This window comes from Manis pentadactyla, chromosome 6 (assembly GCF_030020395.1).
Source record: "Manis pentadactyla isolate mManPen7 chromosome 6, mManPen7.hap1, whole genome shotgun sequence".
Lineage (NCBI taxonomy): Eukaryota > Metazoa > Chordata > Mammalia > Pholidota > Manidae > Manis > Manis pentadactyla.
This window is the reverse complement of record NC_080024.1, coordinates 7,320,480-7,345,677: the sequence shown is the minus strand read 5'-3', so window position 1 is coordinate 7,345,677 and position 25,198 is coordinate 7,320,480. Positions and strand designations below refer to the sequence as shown.

The following is a 25,198-nucleotide window of genomic DNA, read 5'->3' as shown; positions in this document are numbered from 1 at the left end:
TAAGGTGGGGCAGTTTTAGTTACTATGATCAGGGAAAGCCTCTTGGAAAGGAGGATATTTGAGCAGAGATCTAAATGAAATGAAGAGAGTGAGCCCTGTGAATAGCTGGGCAGAGTTTTCCAGATAGAGGGAATAACAAATGCAAAAACTTCAAGATGGAATGTTTAGTATTCTAGAAACAGCAAGAAGATCTCTAGGATTGGAGTGTAATTTGCAAGGGAGGAAGTAGAAAATGGGAATAGAAAAATAGATACAGGTCATATTTGACAAGGTTTTGTGGCATGGTGATAGAAGATGTTGGGAAGCAGTTGGGAGAATGACATAATCAAGTTTATGTTTTAAAAGGACCACTCTAGCTGTGTTGGTCCAAAATGGTAATCAGGAGACCAGTTATTACAGTAGTTCAGTAAGGAGATAAAAGTTGTTTGGACTTTATAATAACAGTAGAAATGGCAAGAAGATACATTTTAAAGGAGAGGCCAATGAACTCTTCTGATGGATTGGATGTAGAGTGTGAGAGGGAGATTTAAAGGGTGGTGACATAGGGAGAAAGATGATGGTGTGAGAAGTGAGGCAAAAACCTCCCCTCAAACCACATATAACATGAAAATACAGCAAATACAACTAATCCTGAAAGAGCAACCAGAAAAAGGAGTGCAACAGATGACCTACATCTGGGGAAGAGAGAAGACCTCACGGAAAATGGTAAAGTAGCAACGCTGCAATCTGGTGGGACCCAAGCCCTCCCTGATCCAGCTCACCAGTGGGAGGAAGAGAAACAGAGCAGGGAAGGAGCAGAAGGCCAGGATTGCTAAACACCCTCCCCTGGAGATCTGCTCTGGGAGCACGATCCCATGTTCCATGGTGCTCTGGAGATTGAGATTAGTGAGGATGAAAAGCAAAGACAGGCAGGATACTTGGAGAGACTGAGATTCCAGCCACTTGTGGAGAACAGGTACCCACAACTGGTTGCTCAGGGACAAAAGAAAGGTGGGCATTTTGAAACACTTTCTAACAGTGAGAGGGCTGCCAAAGGGGGCAAGGATTACACAGAGCTTACTACTCAGGAGAAAGGACAGGTGGACAAAATTGTCCTGGCACACTCAGCCCAGCAGGTTGGGAACTCTTGGGAGCTTCAGACGCTCCATCCCCCTGGCTGGTAATGCAGTGCAGAGACCCCCCCAATGCAATATGCAGCCAGCCACTCCTTCTTCCCAGCAGGCACTGGTTTGCCAACCTGATGCTCTTGCCATTGCACCAGGCCAGTTGGAGGCTGGTCCCACCTACAGCAGCTACAGGGGCATAACACATAGGCTCCTCACAGTGTGCTTGGTGCACTGGCCCTGGCAGGGAGGCAGACACTACAGCCAGGAAGCAGGAAAGAGCTGTTTCCTCCTGCCAGGCACAGGCGCCACTCGCCTGTGACCCCCGCCATCGCTCCAGGTACTGGGCAGCTCCAGAATATAGAGTTTGTGGGCATCGCCTACACAAAGTTATTATTCCATAGTAATCATTAGAAATATAAAACAGCAAAAGAATCTTGTACAAAAAATATCCCTCAAATACTAGAAAGAGGGCTAAGTGAAACTGAAATCACCAATCTTCTTGATAAAGATTTTAAACTAAAAATCATACAAATGCTCATGGAGCTACAGAAAAATATTCAAGATCTCAGGGAGGACTTCAAGAAAGAGATGGAAACTTTGACAAATACAGTATCTGAAATAAAACATACAATGGAAAGATTTAAAAGCAGATTAGATGAAGTAGAAGAGACAGTAAATGAAATAGAAATGAGAGAACAGGAAAAAAGCTGAGGCACAGAGAGATAAAAAGATCTCTAAGAACGAAAAAATAAAGAGAACTGTGTGACCAGTCCAAATGGAACAATATTTGCATTATAGGGGTACTAGAAGAAAAAGTGAGACAAAAGTCTCTTTGAGAAAATAATTGCTGAAAATATCCCCAGTCTGGTTTGGAAGGAAATAGTGTCTCAGGCTGTGGAAGTGTGCAGATCTCCCAACACAAGGGACCCAAGACAACACCAAGACATATAATAATTAAAATGGCAAAGGAGAGACAAGACAAATTAAAATTAAGGACAAGGAGAGAATATTGAAAGCAGCCAGAAAGAGAAAAAAGATCACATACAAAGGAAAACCCATCAGGCTATCATCAGAATTATTGGCAGAAACCTTACAGACCAGAAGGGAGTGGCATGATATATTTAATGCAATGAAGCAGAAGGGCCTTGAACCAAGAATACTCTACCCAGCAAGATTATCATTTAAATTTGAAGCAGGGATTAAACAATATCCAGATAAGCAAAAGTTGAGGGAATTTACCTTCCAAAAACTGTCTCTACTGTGTATTTTGGAGGGACTGATATGGCCAGAAGTGCTCCTAAGGCACTTCCTGTCACCAGGAAAATAAAACCACAGTAGAGAAAATAGACCAATTAGTTGCTAAACAAATGCAAAATTAAATCAATTACCCACAAAATCAGTCAAGGGATACACAAAGAGTACAGAATATGACACCTAATATACAAAGAGTGGAGGAGGAAGAAAAAGAAGGGAGAAAATAAAAGAACCCTTAGATTGTGTTTGAAATAGTGTAATAAGCAAGTAAAGTTAGACTGTTTAGATAGTAAAGAAGCTGCCCTTGAACTCGTAGTAACCACAGATCTAAAGCCTGCAATACCAATAAGTACATATGTATCGACAATTACCCTAAATGTAAATGGCTGAATGCAACAATCAAAAGACATAGAGCTACAGAATGGATTAAAAAACAGGACCCATCTATATGCTGCCTACAAGAGCCTCATTTCAAACCCAAAGACATACACAGACTAAAAGTGAAGGGATGGAAAAAGATATTTCATGCAAATAATAGGGAGAAAAAAGCAGGAGTTGCATTACTTGTATCAGACAAAATAGACTTCAAAACAAAGAAAGTAACAAGAGACAGAGAAGGGCATTATATAACGATAAAGGGGTCAGTCCAACGAGAGGGTATAACCATTATAAATATCTATGCACCCAACATAAGAGCACCTACATATGTGAAACAAATACTAACAGAATTGAAGGGGGGAAATAGAATGTAATGCATTCATTTTAGGAGACTTCAACACTCCATTTACTCAAAAGGGCAGACCAACCAGACAGAAAATAATTAAGGAGACAGAGGCACTGAACAACACATTAGAACACCTGGACCTAACAGACATGTACAAAACACTCCACCCAAAAGCAGCAGGATACACATTCTTCTCAAGTGAACATGGAACATCTTCTAGCATAGATAGATCACATACTAGGCTACAAAAAGTGCCTCAGTAAATTCAGAAGAATTGAAATTGTACCAACCAGCTTCTCAGACCACAAAGGTATGAAACTAGAAATAAATTATGCAAAGAAAACAAACAAATCCCACAAACACATGGGGGCTTAAAAACATGCTCCTAAATAACCAATGGATCAATGACCAAGTAAAAACAGAGATCAAGCAATATATGGAGACAAATGAAAACAAGAATTCAACACCCCAAAATCTGTGGGATGTAGAGAAGGCCATGCTAAGAGGGAAGTATGTTGCAAAGCAGGTTTACCTCAAGAAAGAAGAACAATCCCAAATGAACAGTCTAAACTCACAATTAATGAAACTAGGAAAAAAAGAACAAATGAGGCTCCAAGTCAGTAGAATGACGGACATAATAAAGATCAGAGAAGACATGAATAAAATTGAGAAGAATAAAATAATAGAAATAATCAATGAAACCAGGACCTGGTTCTTCGAGAAAATAAAATAGATAAACCTTTAGCCAGACTTATCAAGAAAAAGAGTGTACACACATAAAGAGATTGCGAAATGAGAAAGGAAAAATCCCTACAGACACCACATAAATACAAAGAGTTATTAGAGAATACTATGAAAAATTATATGCTAACAAATTGGATAACCTAGAAGAAATGGATAACTTTCCCAAAAAACACAACCTTCCAAAACTGACCCAGGAAGAAAAGGAAAATCTGAACAGACCAATTATCAGCAACAAAATAGAATTGCTAATCAAAACACTAACTAAGAACAAAACCCCTGGACCAGATGGCTTCAACAATGAATTTTATCAGATATATAGAGAAGACATAATTCCCATCCTCATTAAAGTTTTCCAAAAAGTAGAAGGAGGGAATACTTCCAAACTCATTCTATGAAGCCATCATTACTCTAATACCAAAACCAGACAAAGACACCACAAAAAAAGAAAATTATAGACCAATATCCCTGATCAACATAGATGCAAAAATAGTCAACAAAGTTTTAGTAAACCGAATTCAAAAACACGTCAAAAAGATCATCTATCATGATCAAGTCGGATTTATTCCAGGAATGCAAGGATGGTACAATATTCGAAAATTCATCAACATCATACACCATATCAACAAAAAGGAGGACAAAAATCTAGTGATCATCTCCATAGATGCTGAAAAGGCATTGAACAAAATTCAACATCCATTCATGATAAACACTCTCAACAAAATGGATATAGAGGCCAAGTACCTCAATGTCATGAAGGCCAAATACAGCAAACCCACAGCCAACATCATACATAACTGTGAGAAGGTGAAAGCTTTTCCTCTAAGATCAGGAACAAGACAAGGATGCCCATTCTCACCACTTTATTCAACATAGTTCTGGAGGTCCTAACCACGGCAATCAGACAACACAAAGAAATAAAGGCATCCAGACTGGCAAGGAAGAAGTTAAAGTGTCACTGTTTGCAGATGACATGACACTGTACATAAAAAACCCTGAAGAATCCACCCCAAAACTACTAGAACTGATAACTGAATTCAGCAAAGTTGCAGGATACAAAATTAATATACAAAAATCTGTGGCATTCTTATATACTAACAATGAACTAGCAGAAAGAGAAATCAGGAAAACAATTCAATTTATAATTGTATCAAAAAGAATAAAATACTTAAGAATAAACCTTACCAAGGAAGTGAAAGACCTATACTCTGAAAACTACAAGACACTCATGAGAGAAATTAAAGAAGCTACCAATAAATGTAAATACATCCTGTGCTCATGGATAGGAAGAATTGATATTGTCAAATTGGCCATCTGCCTAAAGCAATCTACAGGTTCAGTGCAAAACCTATCAAAATACCAACAGCATTTTTCAGTGAACTAGCACAAATATTTCCAAACTTCATATGGAGCCCCAAAAGACCCCTAATAGCCAAAGCAATCCTGAGAAGGAAGAATAATAAAGCTGGGGGGATTAGACTCACCAACTTCAAGCTCTACTACAAAGCCACAGTAATCAAGACAATTTGGTACTGGCACAAGAACAGACTCATAGATCCATGGAACAGAATAGAGAGCCCAGATATAAACCCACACATATATGGCCAATTAATATGCAATAAAGGAGCCATGGATGCAATAGTGAAGTGACAGCCTCTTCAACAACTGTTGTTGGCAAAACTGGACATGCAAGAGAATGAAACTGGATTGTCTAACCCCATACACAAAAGTAAACTCAAAATGGATCAAAGATCTGAATGCAAGTCATGAAACCATAAAACTCTTAGAAGAAAACATAGGCAAAAATCTCTTGAATATAAACATGAGCAACTTTTCCTGAACACATATCCTCAGGCAAGGGAAACAAAAGCAAAAATGAACAAATAGGATTACATCAAACCAAAAAGGTTCTGTACAGCAAAGGAAACCATCAGCAGAGCAAAAAGGCATCCTACTGTATGGGAGAATATATTCATAAATGATGTACCCAATAAGGGGTTAACATCCAAAATATATAAAGAACCCACACACCTCAACACCCAAAAAGCAAATAACCCAATTAAAAAATGGGTGGAGGATCTGAACAGATACTTCTCCAAAGAAGAAATTCAGGTGGCCAACAGGCACATGAAAAAATGCTCCACATCGCTAATTATCAGGGAAATGCAAATTAAAACCACAATGAGATATCACCTCACACCAGTTAGGATAGCCAACATAGAAAGGACTAGGAACAACAAATGCTGTTTAGGATATGGAGAAAGGGGAACCCTCCTACACTGTTGGTGGGAATGTAAATTAGATCATTATGGAAAGCAATACAGAGTTTCTTCAGAAAACTAAAAATAGAAATACCATTTGACCCAGGAATTTCACTCCTAGGAATTGACCCAAAGAAAACAAGATCCCAGATTCAAAAAGATATATGCACCCCTATGTTTATTGCAGCACTATTTACAATAGCCAAGATACGGAAACAACCTAAGTGTCCATCAGTAGATGAATGGATAAAGAAGATGTCATACAAATGCATAATGGAATATTATTTAGCCATAAGAAAAAAAACAAATCCTACCATTTGCAACAGCATGAATGGAACTATGGGTATTATGCCCAGTGAAATAAGCCAGGCTGAGAAAGACAAGTACCAAATGATTTCCCTCATTTGTGGAGTGTAACAAGAAAGTAAAACTGAAGGAACAAAACAGCCACAGACACGCAGACTCCAAGAAGATACTGGCAGTTACCAAAGGAAGAAGACTGGGAGGGTCGGTGTGGAGGGAGGGAGAAGGGGATTAAGGGGAATCATAATTAGCACACATAATGTAAGGGGGTTATGGGGAAGGAAGTATAGCACAGAGAAGATAAGTAGTGACTATATAGCATCTTACTATGCTGATGGACAGTGACTGCAATGGGGTGTGTGGGGCCACTTGATAATACAGATTAATATATTAACCGTAATGTTGCTCATGTGAAACCTTCATAAGATTGTATATCAATGATACCTTAATAAAAAACAAGGGTGATGACATAGTCTAGTGCCGTCTGTGGAGAGAGGAGCTGATCCTGGTTCTGAGAGGGGAGCAGTGGCCAAGGGTTCTGTAGTTTGAGGTGGCAACTGACTTCCAAACATCATATGTCAAGTAGTCAATTGGATATGAGTCTAATTCAGTGGAAAGGTTAAGGCTGGGCATTTAATTTGGTGAGTTAGTAGCATGTAGAGAGATTTAAAGATATGAAACTGGTTGAATTCAGCTAAGGAATGATTTTAACAGGATCCTCTCAGTATTTAACATTGTCCTGTGTTCTCTGTATCTAATCAGATTAAAGTTCTCTTCTGTGGGAGAAACACAGATTTTGTTATGTGTTTCCTGTTACAGTGCATCAGGAAGCACTTTGGTTCTTTCTCTTTTTAAGATATTTTATGTTGATTAGTGGGTTCAGGTTGGCCACTCTGGTCCACCTATTATAAAATTCCATCCCCATCAGGTTATGACTTACTTGGTTTTAGCAACCATTGTTGACCATTTCCTGAATCTGTTATTTCCGTAGGGATGGCAAAATGGTTATAGTGAATGTCTTTCCTTCTTAGTCAGCTGAAACTCTTTTATGAAGAACAACTTTACCTCAGCTGTTATTTGGTCAACCTGAGGTAGAGTTTGTACAGGAAAGGTAGATAAATGCTTAGAATTGTATAGGGTTGACTGGAGAGACTTCTTTTATGATGATTCCTGAGTCCGTTAGACAAGATCGTAGTAGTGTACCTTATTTTCCTGGTATGAGAAAATTGTCTAGGTCCACCTTGTATAGTTTCTGTGCTTGCCTTGAATTAGTTGTTTCTCTGAGAAGTCCCACAACCCTCGCTTTTATCCACCATGCAGTGTGGAATGGTTTTAGAGTACCTTTGCATCCTGTGGTCTCATGATGATTTTTTCCCCCATAACATTTGTTCTATTCTTGTATGTACTGGGATAACAAAATGGAATGAAAATAATTTAAAAATGCAATATATTAGTTTATATTTTAATTACACAGTTTTGAACGACTTGATTCATTCATTTAGTCCTGCTACCTTATAGCATTTTTTGCTTTAGTAACTCAAAAGTGAATTTAGTGTCTAAAACACTAATTCTTTTTTTTTTCCATTTCATCAAAAATCTGGTTTTTTTGTGGTACTTGTTCTCCATTTTCCCATGAAGCTAGTCACAAGGCCTATTGACAGAATACCTATCTCTGGGAGTCAAAGTGCATACCTACATTTAGGAAGAGTCTCAGTATGTCTGAAGACTGGAGCACAGTTTTGTTTCAGCAAGGGCTGCTTGGTTCTGTGGCCTCCGGCCCCCACCCCCCGCACTTGGTTGCTGCTGTGGTTTATTTTTTGTATCGAAGTATTTGATGTACAATATTTTACTGGTGTCAAGTATACAATATGTTGATTCAGCGGCATTATTAAATGCTTACCCCAACTAGTGTAGTTACTATTTGTCAACATAAAAAGATGTTACAGAACAAAATTATGCTTTACTTTTATCCCTGTGACTAATTTATATTATGATTGGAATATTGTGCCTCTTTATCTCCTTCACCTATTTCACCCTCTCACCCCAACTCCTCCTCCATTGTAACTACCAGTCACTTCTCAGTGTCTATGAGTCTACAACTCTTTTGTTCATTTTGTTTTGTTTTTAGATTCTACATATAAATAAAATCTTATTGTATTTGTCTTTCTCTGCCTGGCTTATTTCTCTGAGCATAATACTCTTTTAGGTCTGTCCATGTTATTGCAAATGGAAGGATTTCTTTCTTTTTTTATGGCTGAATAATATTCCATTGCATATATGTACCACATCTTCCTTTTCCATCTATCTATTGATGGACACTTAGGTTGCTTCCATATCTTAGCTATCACAATAATGTGGCAATAAACATAGGGGTGCATATATCTTTCTGAATCCAAGATTTTGTTTTCTTCAGGTAAATTCCTAGAAATGGAATTACTGGGTTGTATGGTATATCTATTTTTAGTTTTTTGGGGAACCTTTATAATACTTTCCATGGTGGTTGCACCAATTTGCAGTCCTACCAACAGCGATGGAGGGTTCCCTTTTCTCCACTTCCTCTCCAGCACTTGTTATTTCTTGTCATTTGGATAGTGGCCATTCTAACTGGTGTGAGGTTTTTTCTCATTGTGGTGTGATTTGTTCTTTGGTGTTCTTTCTCAAGATTGCTTTGCCTGTTCAGAGTCTCTTATGGTTCCATATAAATTTTAGTGTAATTTGCTCTAGTTCATTGAAAAATGTCATGGGTGTTTTGATAGGGGTTGCATTGAATCTGTAAATTGCTTTGGGCAGGTTGGCCATTTTGACAATATTAGTTCTTCCTATCTGTGAGCGTAGGATAGATTTCCATTTATTTGTGTCTTCTTTCATCAATGTCTTAGAGTTTTCAGAGTGCAGGTCTTTCATCTCCTTGGCTATGTTTATTCCTAGGTATATTATTATTTTTGATGGAATTGTAAATAGAATTGTTTTCTTGATTTCTCTTTCTGCTAGCTTGTTGTTAGTATATTAGTACTTTGGTTCTTTCTCTTTTTGAGACTGCAACAGATTTCTGTGTATTAATTTTGTATTCTGAGGCTTTGCTGAATCCATTTATTAGTTCTAAGAGTTTTTTGATGGAGTCTTTTGGGTTTTCTGTATGTAGTATATTGTCATCTGCAAATGATGACAGTTTTACTTCCTCCTTATCAATTTGGATACCTTTTATTTCTTTTTCTTGTCTGATTGCTGTGGCTAGAATTTCCAGTACTGTGTTGAATAAGAATGCTGAAAGTGGGCATCCTTATCTTGTTCTTGATCATAGAGGAAAAGCTTTCAGCTTTTTGCCATTATGATGTTAGCTGTGGGTTTGTTGTATATGGCCTTTATTATGTTAAAGTATGTTCTCCCTATGCCCATTTTCATGAAAGTTTTTATTATGAATGGATGTTGAATTTTGTCAAAAGGTTTTTCAGCATCTGTTGAGATCATCATGTGCTTTTTATCCTTTTTGTTAATGTTGTATATGACATTGATTTATTTACAAATATTATATCATCCTTGCATCCCTGGAATAAACCCCACTTCATTCTGATGGATGATCCTTTCAATGTATTTTTTGAATTCACTTTGCTAATATTTTGTTGAAGATTTTTGTGTCTCTATTCATTAGAGATATTGGTCTGTAATTTCCTTTTTTGGTAGTGTCTTTGTCTGGTCTTGATTTTAGAATGATGCTGGCCTCATAGAATGAGTTCGAAAGTATTCCCTCCTTTTCTATATTTTGGAATACGTCAAGAGTGGTGGATATTAACTCTTCATTAAATGTTTGGTAGACTTCACCCATGAAGCCATCTGGTCCTGGACTTTTGTTTGTTAGGAGTTTTTCATTACCAGTTCAGTTTTGTTACTGGTAATTGGTCTATTCAGATTTTCTGCTTCTTCTTCCTGGGGCAGTCTTGGAAGACTGTACATTTCTAGCAATTTAACTTGTGTAAGATGTAAATCTTTGATTTGGCGTGATCTTTGTGTGATCTAATTCAAATGTTGAAACATTAATTCTTGCGTGTAGGTAATCTAAATCTTAGAGATTATGTAAAGCCAGAACTGGTTTGGTTTTAAAATGTGCTATATGTAATTAAGCTTGCTGTACCCTGGTTATTGCTTTCTGCTCATCTCTTCCCATTGTCTTTTACTTGAATTTTGTGTGAGCCGAAGCACAATTCTTAATATGTAGGTGGGCAGATTCACAGTGATTACAGAATTCTCGTTATATTTTACATACACACTGTATACATATCTACAGAGAAAGACTGTCTTTCATTGTGGGACAGTTAAGCCTTCAAATTTGATAAAGTCAGATTTCTAGTTGCCCTTGTAATATTTTTCTCCATGACCTGTGGGAACCAAATCCATTGTGAAATGATTAGTGGCAGAAATACATATGTAATAGAAACTAAAGTTCTGGATCATGTTTAACTAATCTTTACAGAAGACTACATTTTACCTGCTAGTCTAACTCCAGCATCTCATTTGTTTTCATTTACCCCTGCTCCCAGTTCTTTTCTCTCTAAGGTAAAGTATTTCTGGGGATAAAATGGAAAAAGTGGCAGGTCAGTGATCACGTAGCACTGTAGGTATATGGAGTACATATATGAACCTCCTGCCTGTGCTTTGGGCTGTTCTGAAAGCATCCGAAGTTGTGTTGACTCTTTGAGGATGGTCAGATTTTCCTAAATATAGTATTTGCTAGGCACATTTAAGGAAATGGAGTAGACCTGGTGATTTGAGTGATATCAAATTCTTTTTTTTCCAACTCATCAGTGAATTCCCTAGTGTTTGAATGATCTACTTTGAATCAGGTATGAAAGCAGGACTTATGTGGCAAGGCAGAAGTGCACAGAGGAGAGCTGGTTTTATAATTGTATATTAATTTAAAGAATTAGCTGTGGCTTCACTCATATGTTCTCATGTAGGATGGGGCCTGAGGGAATCTTTTTAGAGAATCCTGGCCTAGCCAGAACTTTTTTTTTACCATCAAAGAACCTTGTTTATTTTAAACTTCTTATAGAAGTAATTACAAACGAGTGAAGGTACAAATGAGTGAATCTGACAAGAGTCAAAATGTGCTAAGAGTTGAAAGAAGATTTCACTAAATATATTCAGAAATAGGAATCAGGTTTTCAAAAAGTTTTATTAAAAATCACAATTTTGCTCAGAAAAATTAACCATTGTTTACAAGTTTTTCTGTTATCACATTTTCATGAAGTCAACTTTTAGAAAAATGTTGGGAATATATTCTTAGAGTCTATATGCTGATTGTGAATACCTTTTTAATATTTTACTTTGATTTTCTGGGTGGGTATGATAATATTTTGAGGGGATGGTTATGTTAATTGGAATCTGTGACATTCAAATGTTTTGGGAAAGATTTCCTTTAATAACATTTTCTGCCTCGTGTAAGATGAAGGTCTTCTGTTAGCCATCATCTTTGTGTGACCTAATTCAAACATTAATCCAATTTGTTGAATGCAAGCATCTATTTTGAAACCTCAAGGTTAAACAAAAAATTTTAGACCTCTCAAATATAAACACAGAGAGAGACAGCGAGGGAAACTCCCTTGCTTCATTCAGGTCTCTGCTCGAATGTTGCAGCCTCCAGGAGGCATCCCCTAACTACTCTCTAGCAAAGAAGCCTCACTCTTTCATAACCAGCATTTTTGTACTATGTGTTTTTTTACTAGTATTTATCACTTTTAGATTTTTGATTGTGTACACTACTGTCCCCTACAACACCACTGCCTTGCACTCTGAAAGGTACTCTGTAAAGATTAGTTGAATGAGTAAATTGTTCACCATCTGTCTCCCCGCTAGAATGGAGGCCTCATGAAGGTGTCTGTCACTGGGTTGGCCTTCCAACATGTGTTCAAAAGAATGAAGTGAATGTGCTACCAATAGTGATCAAATTCTGTTTTTACATTTTATACATATATATGTATATATATATATATATATAAAGGATGTGGTGTTCTAAGTAATATCTAGAACCTAAAAAACTGCTATTATCTCTTTTGCTAATGCAGATGGGCAGATTTATGTATAAGGTTGCTTTTTCTTCAGTGACTAAACAACACCTGGTGTATTTTAAAATAGAGCCCCTAGAAATCAGAATACTATAATATGACTGTCATGTGACATACTCATTAAGTGGATTAGTATCTGGATTCTTTGCTTCATTTTTGTAATTGGAAATATTTTACATATTGTGTAATGCTTCATTCTCATTGTTAGTGCAAATATCCATCAGTTGTGTACTTTCTATACTGATTTATATAGGCCTCAAAATGGAGAATTAAAGGTTTGTGTTTTTTATGGGAACATTTTATAAGTTTTGTTCACACTTAATGTTTTTTCCATTTCATCTTATATTCTTGTGGTTTGATCTGGGAGTGCAATAACATACTGTGTTGAGTTCTTTTATCACTTCCCAACATACTAATTGATCCCATGTGATGAACCCTTATGGAGCAACATGGTACTTCTGGTATTAGGAGAGAGAGGGGATGAAATGTACAGCAGAAAAATGAGAAATGGATGTGGCATTAATCTTGGGCATCTTGAAGAGCTGAGTGCCAACCTGGTTGATCATTTCCATAAGGTAGTCTGTGTGTCTGGAAAATAAAGATCGTTTTTCAAACTACATGGGAAGTGTCCAGTGCAGTGAGCTTCTGAATGTGTAGTTTTTTTCCTTAGAAAAGAACAATGGAAAAAGAAAACCCTGTTCTTTCCCTTTCTTTCCTTCAGTGATTTAGCAGAACTTTTCTATTTTCTTCAGGTAATTAAGCCAGAGAGCAACGACAAAGAAACAGAAGGTGCCTATGAATTATATCTCCCCGAAGAGCTCTGTGGAAGCCATCTCCCACAACAGTCCCCGAAAGGCTATAATGAGAGTCCTGATGTCATTATAGAGGCTCAGTTTGATGACAGCGACTTAGAAGATGGACATGGCAACACACAGAATGTTCTGGTTGATGATATTAAGAAACTCTCAGTCTGTGTTCATGAAAGAGGTGAGTACAGACTCTGACATTTTATTGTAGGAAACTAAGTATTGAAGTTCTCTTTGTTCTGTAGACTCCATCACACAATACCATTGCTACCTTCCCAATTTCTAACTGTGGTAGCTTTTAGGAAAGGGAGATCTTTGACAGGCTTCCAGATGCTGGTTATGAGGAGGGGACAGAAATGCTGCTGGTGGTGGTTCATGTGGTCAGTGGTTACTGTTGTCATTTCCTACTAGGTTTTGAGTTGTGTTGATAGCTAACCTTGAAATTTCCTGTCATGACTCCAATCCCACCCTGTGGTTAATATCAACAGAATTAAACTGATCTTTAAAATCCTTACAAAATAAGCACTTCATTTTACCCTGGATTTTCCTTTTAACTCAGTACATTTAAAAAGTATGTTTGTCCTTGGTGGTGGGGTCACCTTAAATTTGATAAGTAGATTATCTTTACAGAGTGTTTTGATTCTGAACCTTAAAAAAGCCAGTTTTATTTTCACTGATCAAAATCTAAGCCATGGGTCCTCTGGATGCAGAAGAAGGCAATTGCAAGCATAGGGGTGAGGAGCTGCGACCAAGGGCCCAACCTGACCACACTCTGGAAAACTTAAGGGAAAGTAGCAATAAAGATTGGTATATATAATATATAGATTTCTAAGAGGCTCTAAGTGCAGCAGGTTGTACATTTTCCAGCCAAACTGAATTTTACATATACTACAAAATGGAAAAGAGTGACCTTGCTAGGCTGACTAGCTTGTGAGCTTTTTTATCAGGGAGACGTTTCTGGCATAGTCCCTGTGAAAGGCTAGAGGAAATGCCAGAAGATTACTAAAGGAGGATGCTCAGCAGACACCCTGTGATAGGGCCTGGTGAGCACACCTCACGGGCATCCTGATGCTAGCTGGAGGTGATTTCAGGAAGTGACTGCATAAGGATCACTCTGTTTCTCCACTGCTGACAGAGGCAGTGACCTGGGGCAGTGAGCATTTTCTGAATGCATGTGTGCCAAAGTACTACTCATCCAGAGGACTTCCCAACTTTGAAATTCTTTTTGAAAAAAAAAAAAGGCTACTGCTTCCTCACTGCCCCACCAGGTGTACTGACCTGAGAGCACCCAGGTTCCTTTTGTTTGTGGCCTGCCTAGGTAACTAGTGGTTTCACTGTCCAGGGCCCAGTGATTTCATTTGGATATTATTCCTTGAAATTTCATTCTCCTGATGTTTCTTCTTTCCTCCTTTAAAAACAGTTGGATACTGTGACCCTGTTCTGAGAGTGCATGTGTATTACCATAATGGCGTCAATACTGTGAGTCATGTCTTTTCTATGAGAAGAGAGTGTAATAAGCAGGTCCCTAACTAGCCAAATCCCTCATCAACAAGATCACCAAAGGAGAGAGATACTTGCAGGACAAAGCCAGGAAAAGGAGCACTTTAAATCTTACTGAATATTTGGCCCAAAACTAGTTTGTGGAAACCTAGCTCTGGTGATTGTACTTGGCAGACCTCAGCAACCTCTTTTCCCTTGGGTTCCAAGTTGAAGGGATAAGGTGCCTTGATTTCTCATTAGTGGTTGGTAATAATTCAAGGTCAAGGAAATATTGATGGATGGAAGTCATGGCAGAGTGGATGCCTGGGTGGATACTAATAATTCACTTTGCCCTTTGTTTGGGAAATTCTGATGCCAGACCTATTCTTGATTTGTCCTCCATTGTAATTCCCCTTCTCTCTTACAAGTAAATATCATTGAGTGCTTTACCATTTCACTGTGTGCATGCTTTTTCCTCACACTTTTTACAGTCTTACTATCATACTGTTATTTATATTGCTTCCTTACTAGCCCTGACTGAGGGAACAGCCTTAATCCTTCTTCAGTATCTGGTACAAATTTCTCTTTCCTGCTAGCCTCTAAATAGAGAGTTTGTGAAACCACATGGCTGTTTCTCATTTCTTGCCCTCTTGATATTTAGGAAAATTGCAATTTGCTCTTTTAAAAATCACAGTGTTTTTTAGGATATTTCAACCAACTTCTCTTCTCTTTGGATAATATAAAATCTGGTTAGAGTTAGGATGTTAGTACTTTCTGCACCATTTAAGGTTTTGAAGTTTGTTATTGAAACAAACCATAACCTTAAGAATATCATAAACTTTTCCTAAGACTTCTAGAAAGGTTCTTTGCTTTGTGTTGTAATTGTAAATGGATTATTAATCTTTGTTCACTCTTGTGTTCAAAGAGTGTTTTTACTTATTTTTGTTTTAATATCATGTTTCTTTACCCAAAGCAAATGTTACATATTGCATGTATATGCATTGTGCATCCCAATTCCTAGCCCAGGAGACATTCATATCTTCTCCTTGTAGCTTCCAGTTTCTCTGGTTAGTGAGCAGATAGCCCCAGCTGTCTGCAGCAAGTGCCTGTCATCGCATTAAGAAAAGTTTCTCTGGCCATCTCAGACCTATGCAGTAATTTCTTCTAGTAAGATAGCATAGGTTTGCATTGTACTCAGCCCCTGACAGACAGTGGCCAAAGACCCAGGCCCCTTCCGTAGGTCCAGGCCCACAGCCTCCTGAAGTTCAGCTTTGACCACTTTCTAGGCAATGGCATTGTTGTCAGCACAGAAATCTGCCATTTGTGTAGAGCCTGGGGACAACCTAGATAAATATTCTTTGGTATCAAATGTTTGGGTACCAGTTACCTCATTAGCAAACTCCAAAGGATAAAAACCATCACAGCCAAGTGATACGGTAGCTCTGTATCTTTCTTCACATTGGGAATTTAAGAATAATTTTGGTCTCTGAATCTTGGTGATCTTCACCTTATGAGGTCATGATGTACATATGTTGTTCAGAGGCTGGAGAAAAGCTTTTAGCCATACCCTGAAGACTGAACCTAAGTTTGCATGTAGAGTTGGTGACCCTTTTGCTTCTCTCTTCTCTCTCTTGACCACCTCCCACTTTCTTCTGAAGGGGAATCCTCAATGCCTTCTGAGATTCAAATCCATCCATAGCTACTCCTTATGGGGCCTGCCCAAGTTAACTTCAGGAGTCAGGAAGAGCCTTTTTTTCTCACCTGAGATTCATAACAGGCCTTCCAACAACAGGCCTGTTAGTGACTAGGTTTAAGTTCTTTTTCCTTGGATGAAAAGTAATTGTATTCCCTTTGAGTGAAAAAAGCAGACTATATGATTATTCTGAGATAATTCTGGGTTAAAATCCCAAGAAACCTTTCTCCTAACTGTTGTTTCTTTCATGGAGGTAAATTTCTCCATTTCTTTTCTGCTAATGTTTCCAGATTCTGAGGTCAGATCTTCCCTAATCTTTTGTTTTCCAACTCTCTACTGTGTGTAATGATGATTAGTACAGCTAACAGTTAACATTTGCTTCACAAATTATATTAAAAATTAAATATGGATAGTGATTTCCCATCAACCACAATTTTCAGTGTTTTGTGCCAATGTTTTAAGATCTTATTAACAAAAAGTAAACCCTTACCCAGACCTATTTTAGAAGGCTACAATGGGAATCTTTGCATCCTTGTCTTTTAGACTGAGTGGACAATGTCGTTATATCAGATGTGACTCGGGTAGAGATAGTTGGTTAGGATCTACAGTGTCTAAGACCCAAATCCTGTGCTCACCCAGCCATTGCTCCCTGTGAAGTTCCCTAAAGAAATATATGCACACAGGGCAAGACAAGTCAGAGGAACAGTTCTTTATTAAGTAAGGCTTTGACCCAAGCAAGAATGATTAGCCAGTCTTAACTTCCACTAGCAATGCATGAGGCTTCTCATGTCTTCTCATTCCTACCAACAGTTAAATTATCCAACTTTCTTATTTTTGTAGTCTAGATTAAATTCTGTAAATTGCCTTTTCATCATTCATCCATTGTTCTGTTACATTTACTGTGTTGATATGCAGAAATTTCTTAATCTTTTCTCTATAATAATCTCTTTTCCATTTTAGGTGTTATAAATATCTTCTCCCATTCTGTCATTTAGTCATTTGTCTATTGATTTTGTGTGTCTTTCATTGAACAAAAACCCCGTAATATTAATGTGGTAAAATTAATCATACACTTTAGGGGTTTTTAAGTTTTTCCCTGTTGCTAGATCACATAGATATTCTCTCATGAAATCTTTTATTAACTTCACAGTTTTACCTTTTGCTGAACTTTATGCTAATTATTGATTGAGATATCATCTGGTTTCTCTCCTCTAAATCAATTTTTGATGTCAAACCATCCTTGAATTCCTAGGATAAATCCTACTTAATCCTGATGTGGTATTATTTTTTAAATATACTATTGGATTTACTTAGGTAATAGTGCATGAATTTTGTATGTTAAATGGACCTATCATTTTCTCGTCAATCTCTTATTTTTAGAGTTACTATTATGTAAGCTTCATGAAATGTCCTGGTCCATTTTTTTGACAGTTTACTGTTTTTCCAGAATAGCTTGTTTAAGACAGGAATTAGCTGTTCCCTAAAATTCAGTAGAACTCATTATAAAATTGTTTGCACCTGCTATTTTTCAGGAGGAAAGACCTTTGCTCGTTTAATCTCTCATTCTAATTGGGCTGTTCAAATTCTTTATTTCTTTTTGTGCGAATTTTGGCATAATTTAATGGGAATTTATCCATTTGAATTTATTGGCATAAGGTATTCCTAATACTCTTTAATATTCTTTTTTTAAAGAATCTTCTTGTGTCTGTACTTTTGCCCCCCTGCTTCTCATTCTCTATTTTAATCATTTGAATCTTTTCTCTTTTTCCTTGACAACTCTTGCTTGCCAGAGATCTGTCTTATTTATCCTTTCAAGGAACATGTCTTTTGGTTGTGTTATTTTTCTCTGTTGATGATGTTCTCTATATCATTGATATTTGCCCTTGTCTGTTATTTAATTCCTTATTTTGGGGGTTTGCATTTTTGCCCCTTTCCCAACTTCTTGAGTTGAATACTTAGATGATTATTATTACTATTATTTTAGTAAGGTATTATTGATATACACTTTTATGAAGGTTTCACATGAAAAATAGCTTATTATTTTTACCTTTCTTGTTTCTTTTGAAATGTTTTTAAAGCTATACATTTCTCTCTAAATACTTCCTTAGCTGTATTCCACAGATTTTGATATGCAGTATTTTTATTGCTAGTTAAAAGTATTTTATATCATTTATGATTTCTTCTGTAACTAGATTGATTATTAAGGCTATTTAATTTTAATTTTTTTGCTGTTCTCTTGACTTTATTATTTAATTTTTTTGTATTATGGTCAGAACCGGGTGTGTATGTTGTTAATTCTTTATAATTTACTGAAGCTTCCATTATAGTTTTTTATTACATGGTCTTTATTTCTAAATATTCCATGTATTCTCTGAAAGAAAAATATATGTATATATATCCAAAAGCTTAACATATAATTATATTATTATTCTCTTTGTAAACTATTTATTATTTTTTATACTTAATCTATTACTTTCTGAGAGGGGTGTTTAAAAATATATGTCTATAAATTTTGGGTCATTTATTACTCCTGAAGTCTTTTCAGCTAAGGCTTTATATATTTTGAAGTTCTATTGTTAGGTGCATATGTGTATATTAGGATATACTTTAGATATATTTTGGTATACATACCTACATATGTATTTATATGTAATAATCACTGATATTTATTGAACATTTATGACATGGAAGGCCCTAAGTACTTTATAATTAATCCTCATTATGTTTAATTATTTAATCTTTACAACATAACTAGTATCTATTTCAGGAATATTAATAGTATCTATCTCAGAGATACTGCAGTTTTTATTCCCAAAGTACAGAAAAGTTACATAGTTGGTAAGTATACTTTAGAATCCTGTGATAGCTTTTTAAAAAAATATCAATGGCTGCTCTAGAAGTTCTGATTCTAGTTGATCTGGTATTTTTAAAAAGCTCTCTAGAAAGCTAAGGATTCTATTGTGTAGCCAGAAATGAACAGTCCTAGACTTGTCCTCTTAACCATTATGTTATATCTCTCTTCATAAATAGCAGTCCACATAGCACAGGTTAAACATTTCATGGTAGTCCAACCCTCAGTGTAATAATTGGTTCTGTCAAGGATCATCAATATGTACTAACCCCATAGGGTGAAAGGCTATTGGATGCTAAGTTATTCACACAGACTCAAAGTATCATGCCACAGTTGACTTACTACCTAGTAACACTGGGCAAAATGTACTTTCGTAGAAGACAGATTTGTTGGTCACTACTTGAACCAAGTGGTCAAGCTTAGCATCAGTAATAGTGAGACAACTGACCTTTTGTGCCTTCTACTGGGATGTGTTATTACATAAATCATCTGTGAAGTATTCATGCCGAAAATGTTTCACCTGAATCAAGCCTCGAGCCCTAACTTCTAGTAGACTGAAAATACAGGAGATACCAGAAAAAAATTAAATGGCACCATGGGAGAAATAATAAAGTGAGTCAGTCCAGGGTGCGGGATAATCAGTAAAACAACCAGCTTGTACTCTTCAAGAAAAGTCATTGTCATGAAGAACAAAAGCAAGGGGTACTGTTCTAGAGGAAGAGGGACCAGAAGAAACATAACCAAAAATAATGTGTGAACTTTGATTAGATCTTGGATTGGGGAAAAATATGGTAACAGTAATTGAAGAAATTTAAATTTAGACTGTATAGTAGATAGCATTTTGGAATTACTGTTAATTTTCTTAGGTATAATAACATATTGAAAATAGGAGAATTATCCTAATTCTTAGGAGATGTCCTTATTCTGAGGAGATTATTGGCTAAAGTGCTTTGGATGAAGTATCTTGATGCCTTTAATTTACTTTTAAATGGATCAGAAACCAAAACAAAACTCTGTGTGTGTGTGTGTGTGTGTGTGTGCGCGCGCACAGAGACACATGTGGAAGAGAAAGCAGATGTGGCAAGAGAAGGAGATGTAGCAAAATGTTAACATTTGGTGAGTCAGTAGGTGTTTGTAATATCTAAAAATCTTTAAAATAAAAAATTGAGTGAAAAATGCCCCATGCATTACTGAAAGAGAAAAAGAATTGTCACACTCTGTAGCCTGGGTGGTATGAGAGCTGGCATTTGTCTTTTCAAGGCTTTGGTGCTGAAGTATTCTAGAACATGAACTCATTACTGCTTATTGTTAAAAACTAACATAGTTATGTCTGCTGTTTTCAGTTGGGTATTTTCCTAGTTAATTTTATTCAAAGAATCACAATTTTATTTCCCATTAAAAATACCAGTGTATCACACATAGTGTAAGTAAAGAAAATCTTCAGTAAAGATTTCAAAATTATTTTATAACAATGGATTAATAGAGGTTCTTGGAAAAATTAATAAGGCTTTCAAATGTTTTTGCAAAAATTATTGTTTTTATGAATGTAAATATAAAAGTCAAACAGAATGAGGTCATATTACACTAACAATTTTTAAAAATTATGCAAAAGCTTTGCTGTTCTAGTCTTTGTTCTGCACAGTGCATGTTTGCATTGATAACCTAAAATTACTACATAAATTTTTATTTTTATAAAATATATTTTCTGTCCTCTGAGCCACAAAATTTGGTTCCCACTTTAAAGTGAATTTATCTTGTGCTTATTTTTTTAGAGTGAATTATCTTCAGGTATTTTATATTTTCTGTCTCTGACCTGGCACAGAGCAGGCATTCACTTAGTGGAAGCCTGAGACAATTGAAGAGCAGTGGACTTGGAGTAAAGTGAGAAATGCTGGAATATTCTGCTTATGAAATAAGTGTGTTGGGCAAAATTATGTCAGAAGTTTCTTCTAGCTAAAAAGTTCTATGAGTAAATATATTTTCGATAATGTTAAGGATGTAGAGAGGTTGTGGTCAATCATAGACAAAAATGGTTTGGGTGTTCTTCTATTGCACCTGCTTTGTCTCTTTAAACCGTTACAGCTGTGTCATTTGTGTCATTTGCCTTTGCCCCTTTATTCATTCTCTTAGCATTTATGGAGTGATTATGATGCTCCTCATGCTCTGATGGGCCCTATGAAGATGAAGCATGCATGCATGCATCCATCTGTCTAAAATATTTTTACCAAGAGCCTGCCAAGTACCAGGCTGCTTCTGTAGCTTTCTGGCCCTGGTGCCTGAGGATCTCTTTTAAGAGGTAGCTCCTTGCAGATGCCTCTTCCCCCCTATTTTCCCCACAGCTGACCCCAGAGCTTTTTTGTTCAGCAGTGGGAAGGATAATGTGGATTACAGTAATTTGTATGAATTGCTTGCAATTTATGTCTTTTTACTTCACTGTACAGTGGCCTCTGCTATTGCCTGTTATCAGATAAACTCTGTTTTGGGTTTTCATTAAAGCTTTTAAATACCATCTCATCTGTGCTACATTGCTCACAGAACACAGCCAGTCTAGGATCTCTGGCCCTACTGCTGCCCTCTTCTCCTCTTGTCCTGTACTTTGGAGCATATGAGCTGCAGAAACAAAATGCTGGGCCAGTCCTCCATATTCTGCAAGTTCATCTTTTCTCCAGGGGTTCTCTCGCCTTTAGCAGTTGTGATCTGAGAGTCTGAAACACTACACAGCATAAAAGATATGATGGCAGTCTATTTGGAAGTTTTTACCAAAGAAGTGGTCCATCCTTACTGTGGACATGAATATGTTCGTGAAATTGGGTGCTTTTCTGCTTCTATTTTGTATGTGTAATTTTTTTCAACTTTAAAGCAACACTTTTTCTTAGCAGTTTCCTTTCTTTTTTGTTAGCAACATTGCTGAGAATATTAAACATTCTTATGGAAATCGAAACAAATTATCATTGTAAATGCTAAAGAAGCAGATAATTATATTCAAGCCAGTGATTCTCAGGTCATTTGCTTTATTTATACTCTGAAAAATTATTAAAGACCCCAAAGTCTTTTGTGTATGTAGGTTATATTCTGTATTTAAAATTAAAACCAAGGAAGTTTTAAGATATTAGTGCAAAATAAGTGTACTTTCTTCTAGTAGTGTCTCTATGTACATTTAAGGAAAATTTCAGATTTCAAAATGATGATTTTGGGGGCATTAATGAGGTTAATGAAATTATAGTAGATATAACCACAGTCAAAATACTGAGGAAAAAGAATTAACCTTTAAAATGTACCTGTTTATACTTTAAACCTCCTATCTTAGAAAATTCTAGAAAACACAATACATAGTGCTTAAGCACACATTCCATTAGTCATTAGAGCAGGGGTTAGCAAAGATGTTTTGTAAAGGGCCTGATACTAAATATTTCCAGTGTTGTGGGCCATACGGAGACAGAGACTTCCCACATTTGTGATCCATCCTTACTGTGGACCTGAACATGTTCTCTGTCACAGTTACTCAGCTCTGTTGTTGTACACTGAAGACAGCTGAGGGGAATATGTAAATGAATGGGCACAGCCGGATTTGACCTGCTGACCAGCTTAATTTGCTGACCCCTACTTTACACTTATGAGAGAATGAATGTGAAAAGAACAAATATTGTCTCAGTATTATTATGACAGAGAGTCTTGATATTGTGGACCCTGGCAGAGGTCTCAAACCCCACTTGGAGTACCACTGGTTTAAACTACTGAAATTGATAGTTGATGCTGAACAGTACATTAGTGCATGTTGTAAATTCAATTATTCTTTACTGTTAGGAAGTTCAGCACTTTTTAAGTTCCTTAGTTTTACACGATTATTAGATTGATTTTGTCTCTTGCTATTTTTCCTGTGGAGTGCTAATTATAATAATTCAGGCTAATATCTGTTTCCTCAATCATTTTGTTCAAATGTGGGGTGTTTTTGGGGGACTGTTTGTGCCCTATTTTGCTTTTTTGACTATAGCCTGGTCTGTGTACATCTTAATTTATCTAACCTATTCATATTGTGAATTATGGAATCTTAGATTCTCTAATTTAATTGTTTATATATAGTGTTATCTTACACATTTCTTATTCAGAGAAAAACCTAAGTATTTTGTGTATTTTTGGTATTAATTTGAAAGGAAAATTTTTTTAGCATTCTTCCACATGTGGTTGTTGATATATAAGAAAGCTATTGGGGCTGTTTTTGTGTATTTTTTAACTGTATACCTTAACAAGTGCTGTTATTATTTCTAATAATTCAGCTGTATTTGGTTTTCTAGGTATAAAACAATTTTATCTGCAAATGATAATTTACCTCTTCCTTTCTAATTTCATACTTCTTGTTTATTACCTTGTTTCCTTGGCTATTGCTTTAGGAACTGTATTACATAATAGTGGTGATTGCCTTCTTGTGGACTTCAGTGGGAATGCTTCCAGTATTGGCTTAAGACCAAGTTAACCAAGTATCCTTTCTTTTTTGCTAAAAGTTTCTATTGGGAATGGGTGTTGAATTTTTTTTCAAGTGTCTTTTGAGCTTCTTTCAAGATGCTGTTTTTCCCTTTGGCTTGTTTACATAATGACATATAACACTGAATAATTCTTGTATCCCTCATATGACCGTGACCCTCTTTGGTCATGGTATATAATGTTTTAACATATAACTCAGTTCTGCTTGCTAATAATTTATTTATGGTTTTTGGATTTAAAATACAAAATATGAGATTGGTCTGTGGTTTCTTTTTATTGTACAGTCTTTGTTGTGTTTTGGTATCAGGCTCTGTTAACTTTGTAGGAAGAATTGAGAAGTCTTTTTCTCACTACTTCGGAGCAGTTAAAGTAGCATTGAGAATGAGCAAGTTTTCTTTTTTCTTTAATTTGAAGAACTTATACTCGAAGCATGGGTTAGGGTTTTCTTTAGCTGGCAACTTTCTGTATCTCTAATGATATTGATCTCTGTAGGGAGTTTTTCTTCTTGCATTAATTTTGATAATTTATATTTTCCAGGAAAATCATACATTTTAACCACAAATCTAATATATTAGAGTTGTACAAAACCTTTTCAGTTTAATTTCCTTTGCATCTATGATTATAACCCCTTTTAATTTTCCCATCATTTTAAATTATATTAGCTAATGACCTAATTTTTAATAGTGATTCATTTTTTAATTTTTATTTATTGAAAGTAACTAATTTTAGTTTTATATTTTATTACTAAGGATTTTCTTTTAGACATGTTAAGTCTGAGTTGATCATATGTAGTTGGAAATGCAAGTTGAAGTTCATGACAGAAGTTTGGACTGGAAAAGGAATTTAAAGAGTCTTTGGCATCTAGTTAGTTCCTTGAAGAACCTCTTTATTTTAAGAATTCCTTTAAGGAATTGTCAGAGTACAGGGGCCCACCTGTTTTCTTCTGCTCCCTGGTTCTCCTCCTTGAAAGCAATAAATATTGTTTATTGAACTGTCCCCTACCCTAAAGTTTCTGTGGCTGAAGCTCTTGTGGATTTAAAAACTTTGTGTGTGTGGCAAATATATATAGAATAAAATTCACCATTTTAACCATTTTAAGTATACAGTTCAGCTGTTGTACATTCATGATGTTGTACAATCATTACTACTATTAATTCCAAAACGTTCATTGTTCTAAACAAATACCTTATAGCCATTAAGCAGTAACTCTTTATTTCACCTACCTTAACCCCAATAACCATGGATTGACATGTTTTCTGCAGATTTTTTGATTCTTGATATTTCATATAAATGGGATCATACAATATTTCCCCTTTGGTGTCGGTCTTATTTCAAGGTTCATTCATGCTGTAGAATGCCATTCCTTTTTATGGCTGAATAATATTCCATTATAGTATATATATCACATTTTGTGTATCCATTCATGTTAATGGACACTAAAG

At 36.2% G+C, this 25,198-nt stretch overlaps 1 protein-coding gene across 5 annotated transcripts in view; it reads left to right on the top strand.

The window, feature by feature from the left end:
• DIS3L2 (DIS3 like 3'-5' exoribonuclease 2) overlaps positions 1-25,198 on the top strand; it is a 372,410-nt gene that overhangs the window by 127,889 nt on the left and 219,323 nt on the right. For all 5 annotated transcript variants that reach the window (XR_005030205.2, XM_057503433.1, XM_036912160.2 and 2 more), the window contains one exon: positions 13,201-13,435. Coding sequence is in view for 4 of the 5 variants with exons in the window: in XM_057503433.1 (XP_057359416.1) it covers positions 13,201-13,435 (235 nt within the window). In the remaining variant the exon portion in view is untranslated. The remainder of the gene's footprint in view (positions 1-13,200; positions 13,436-25,198) is intronic.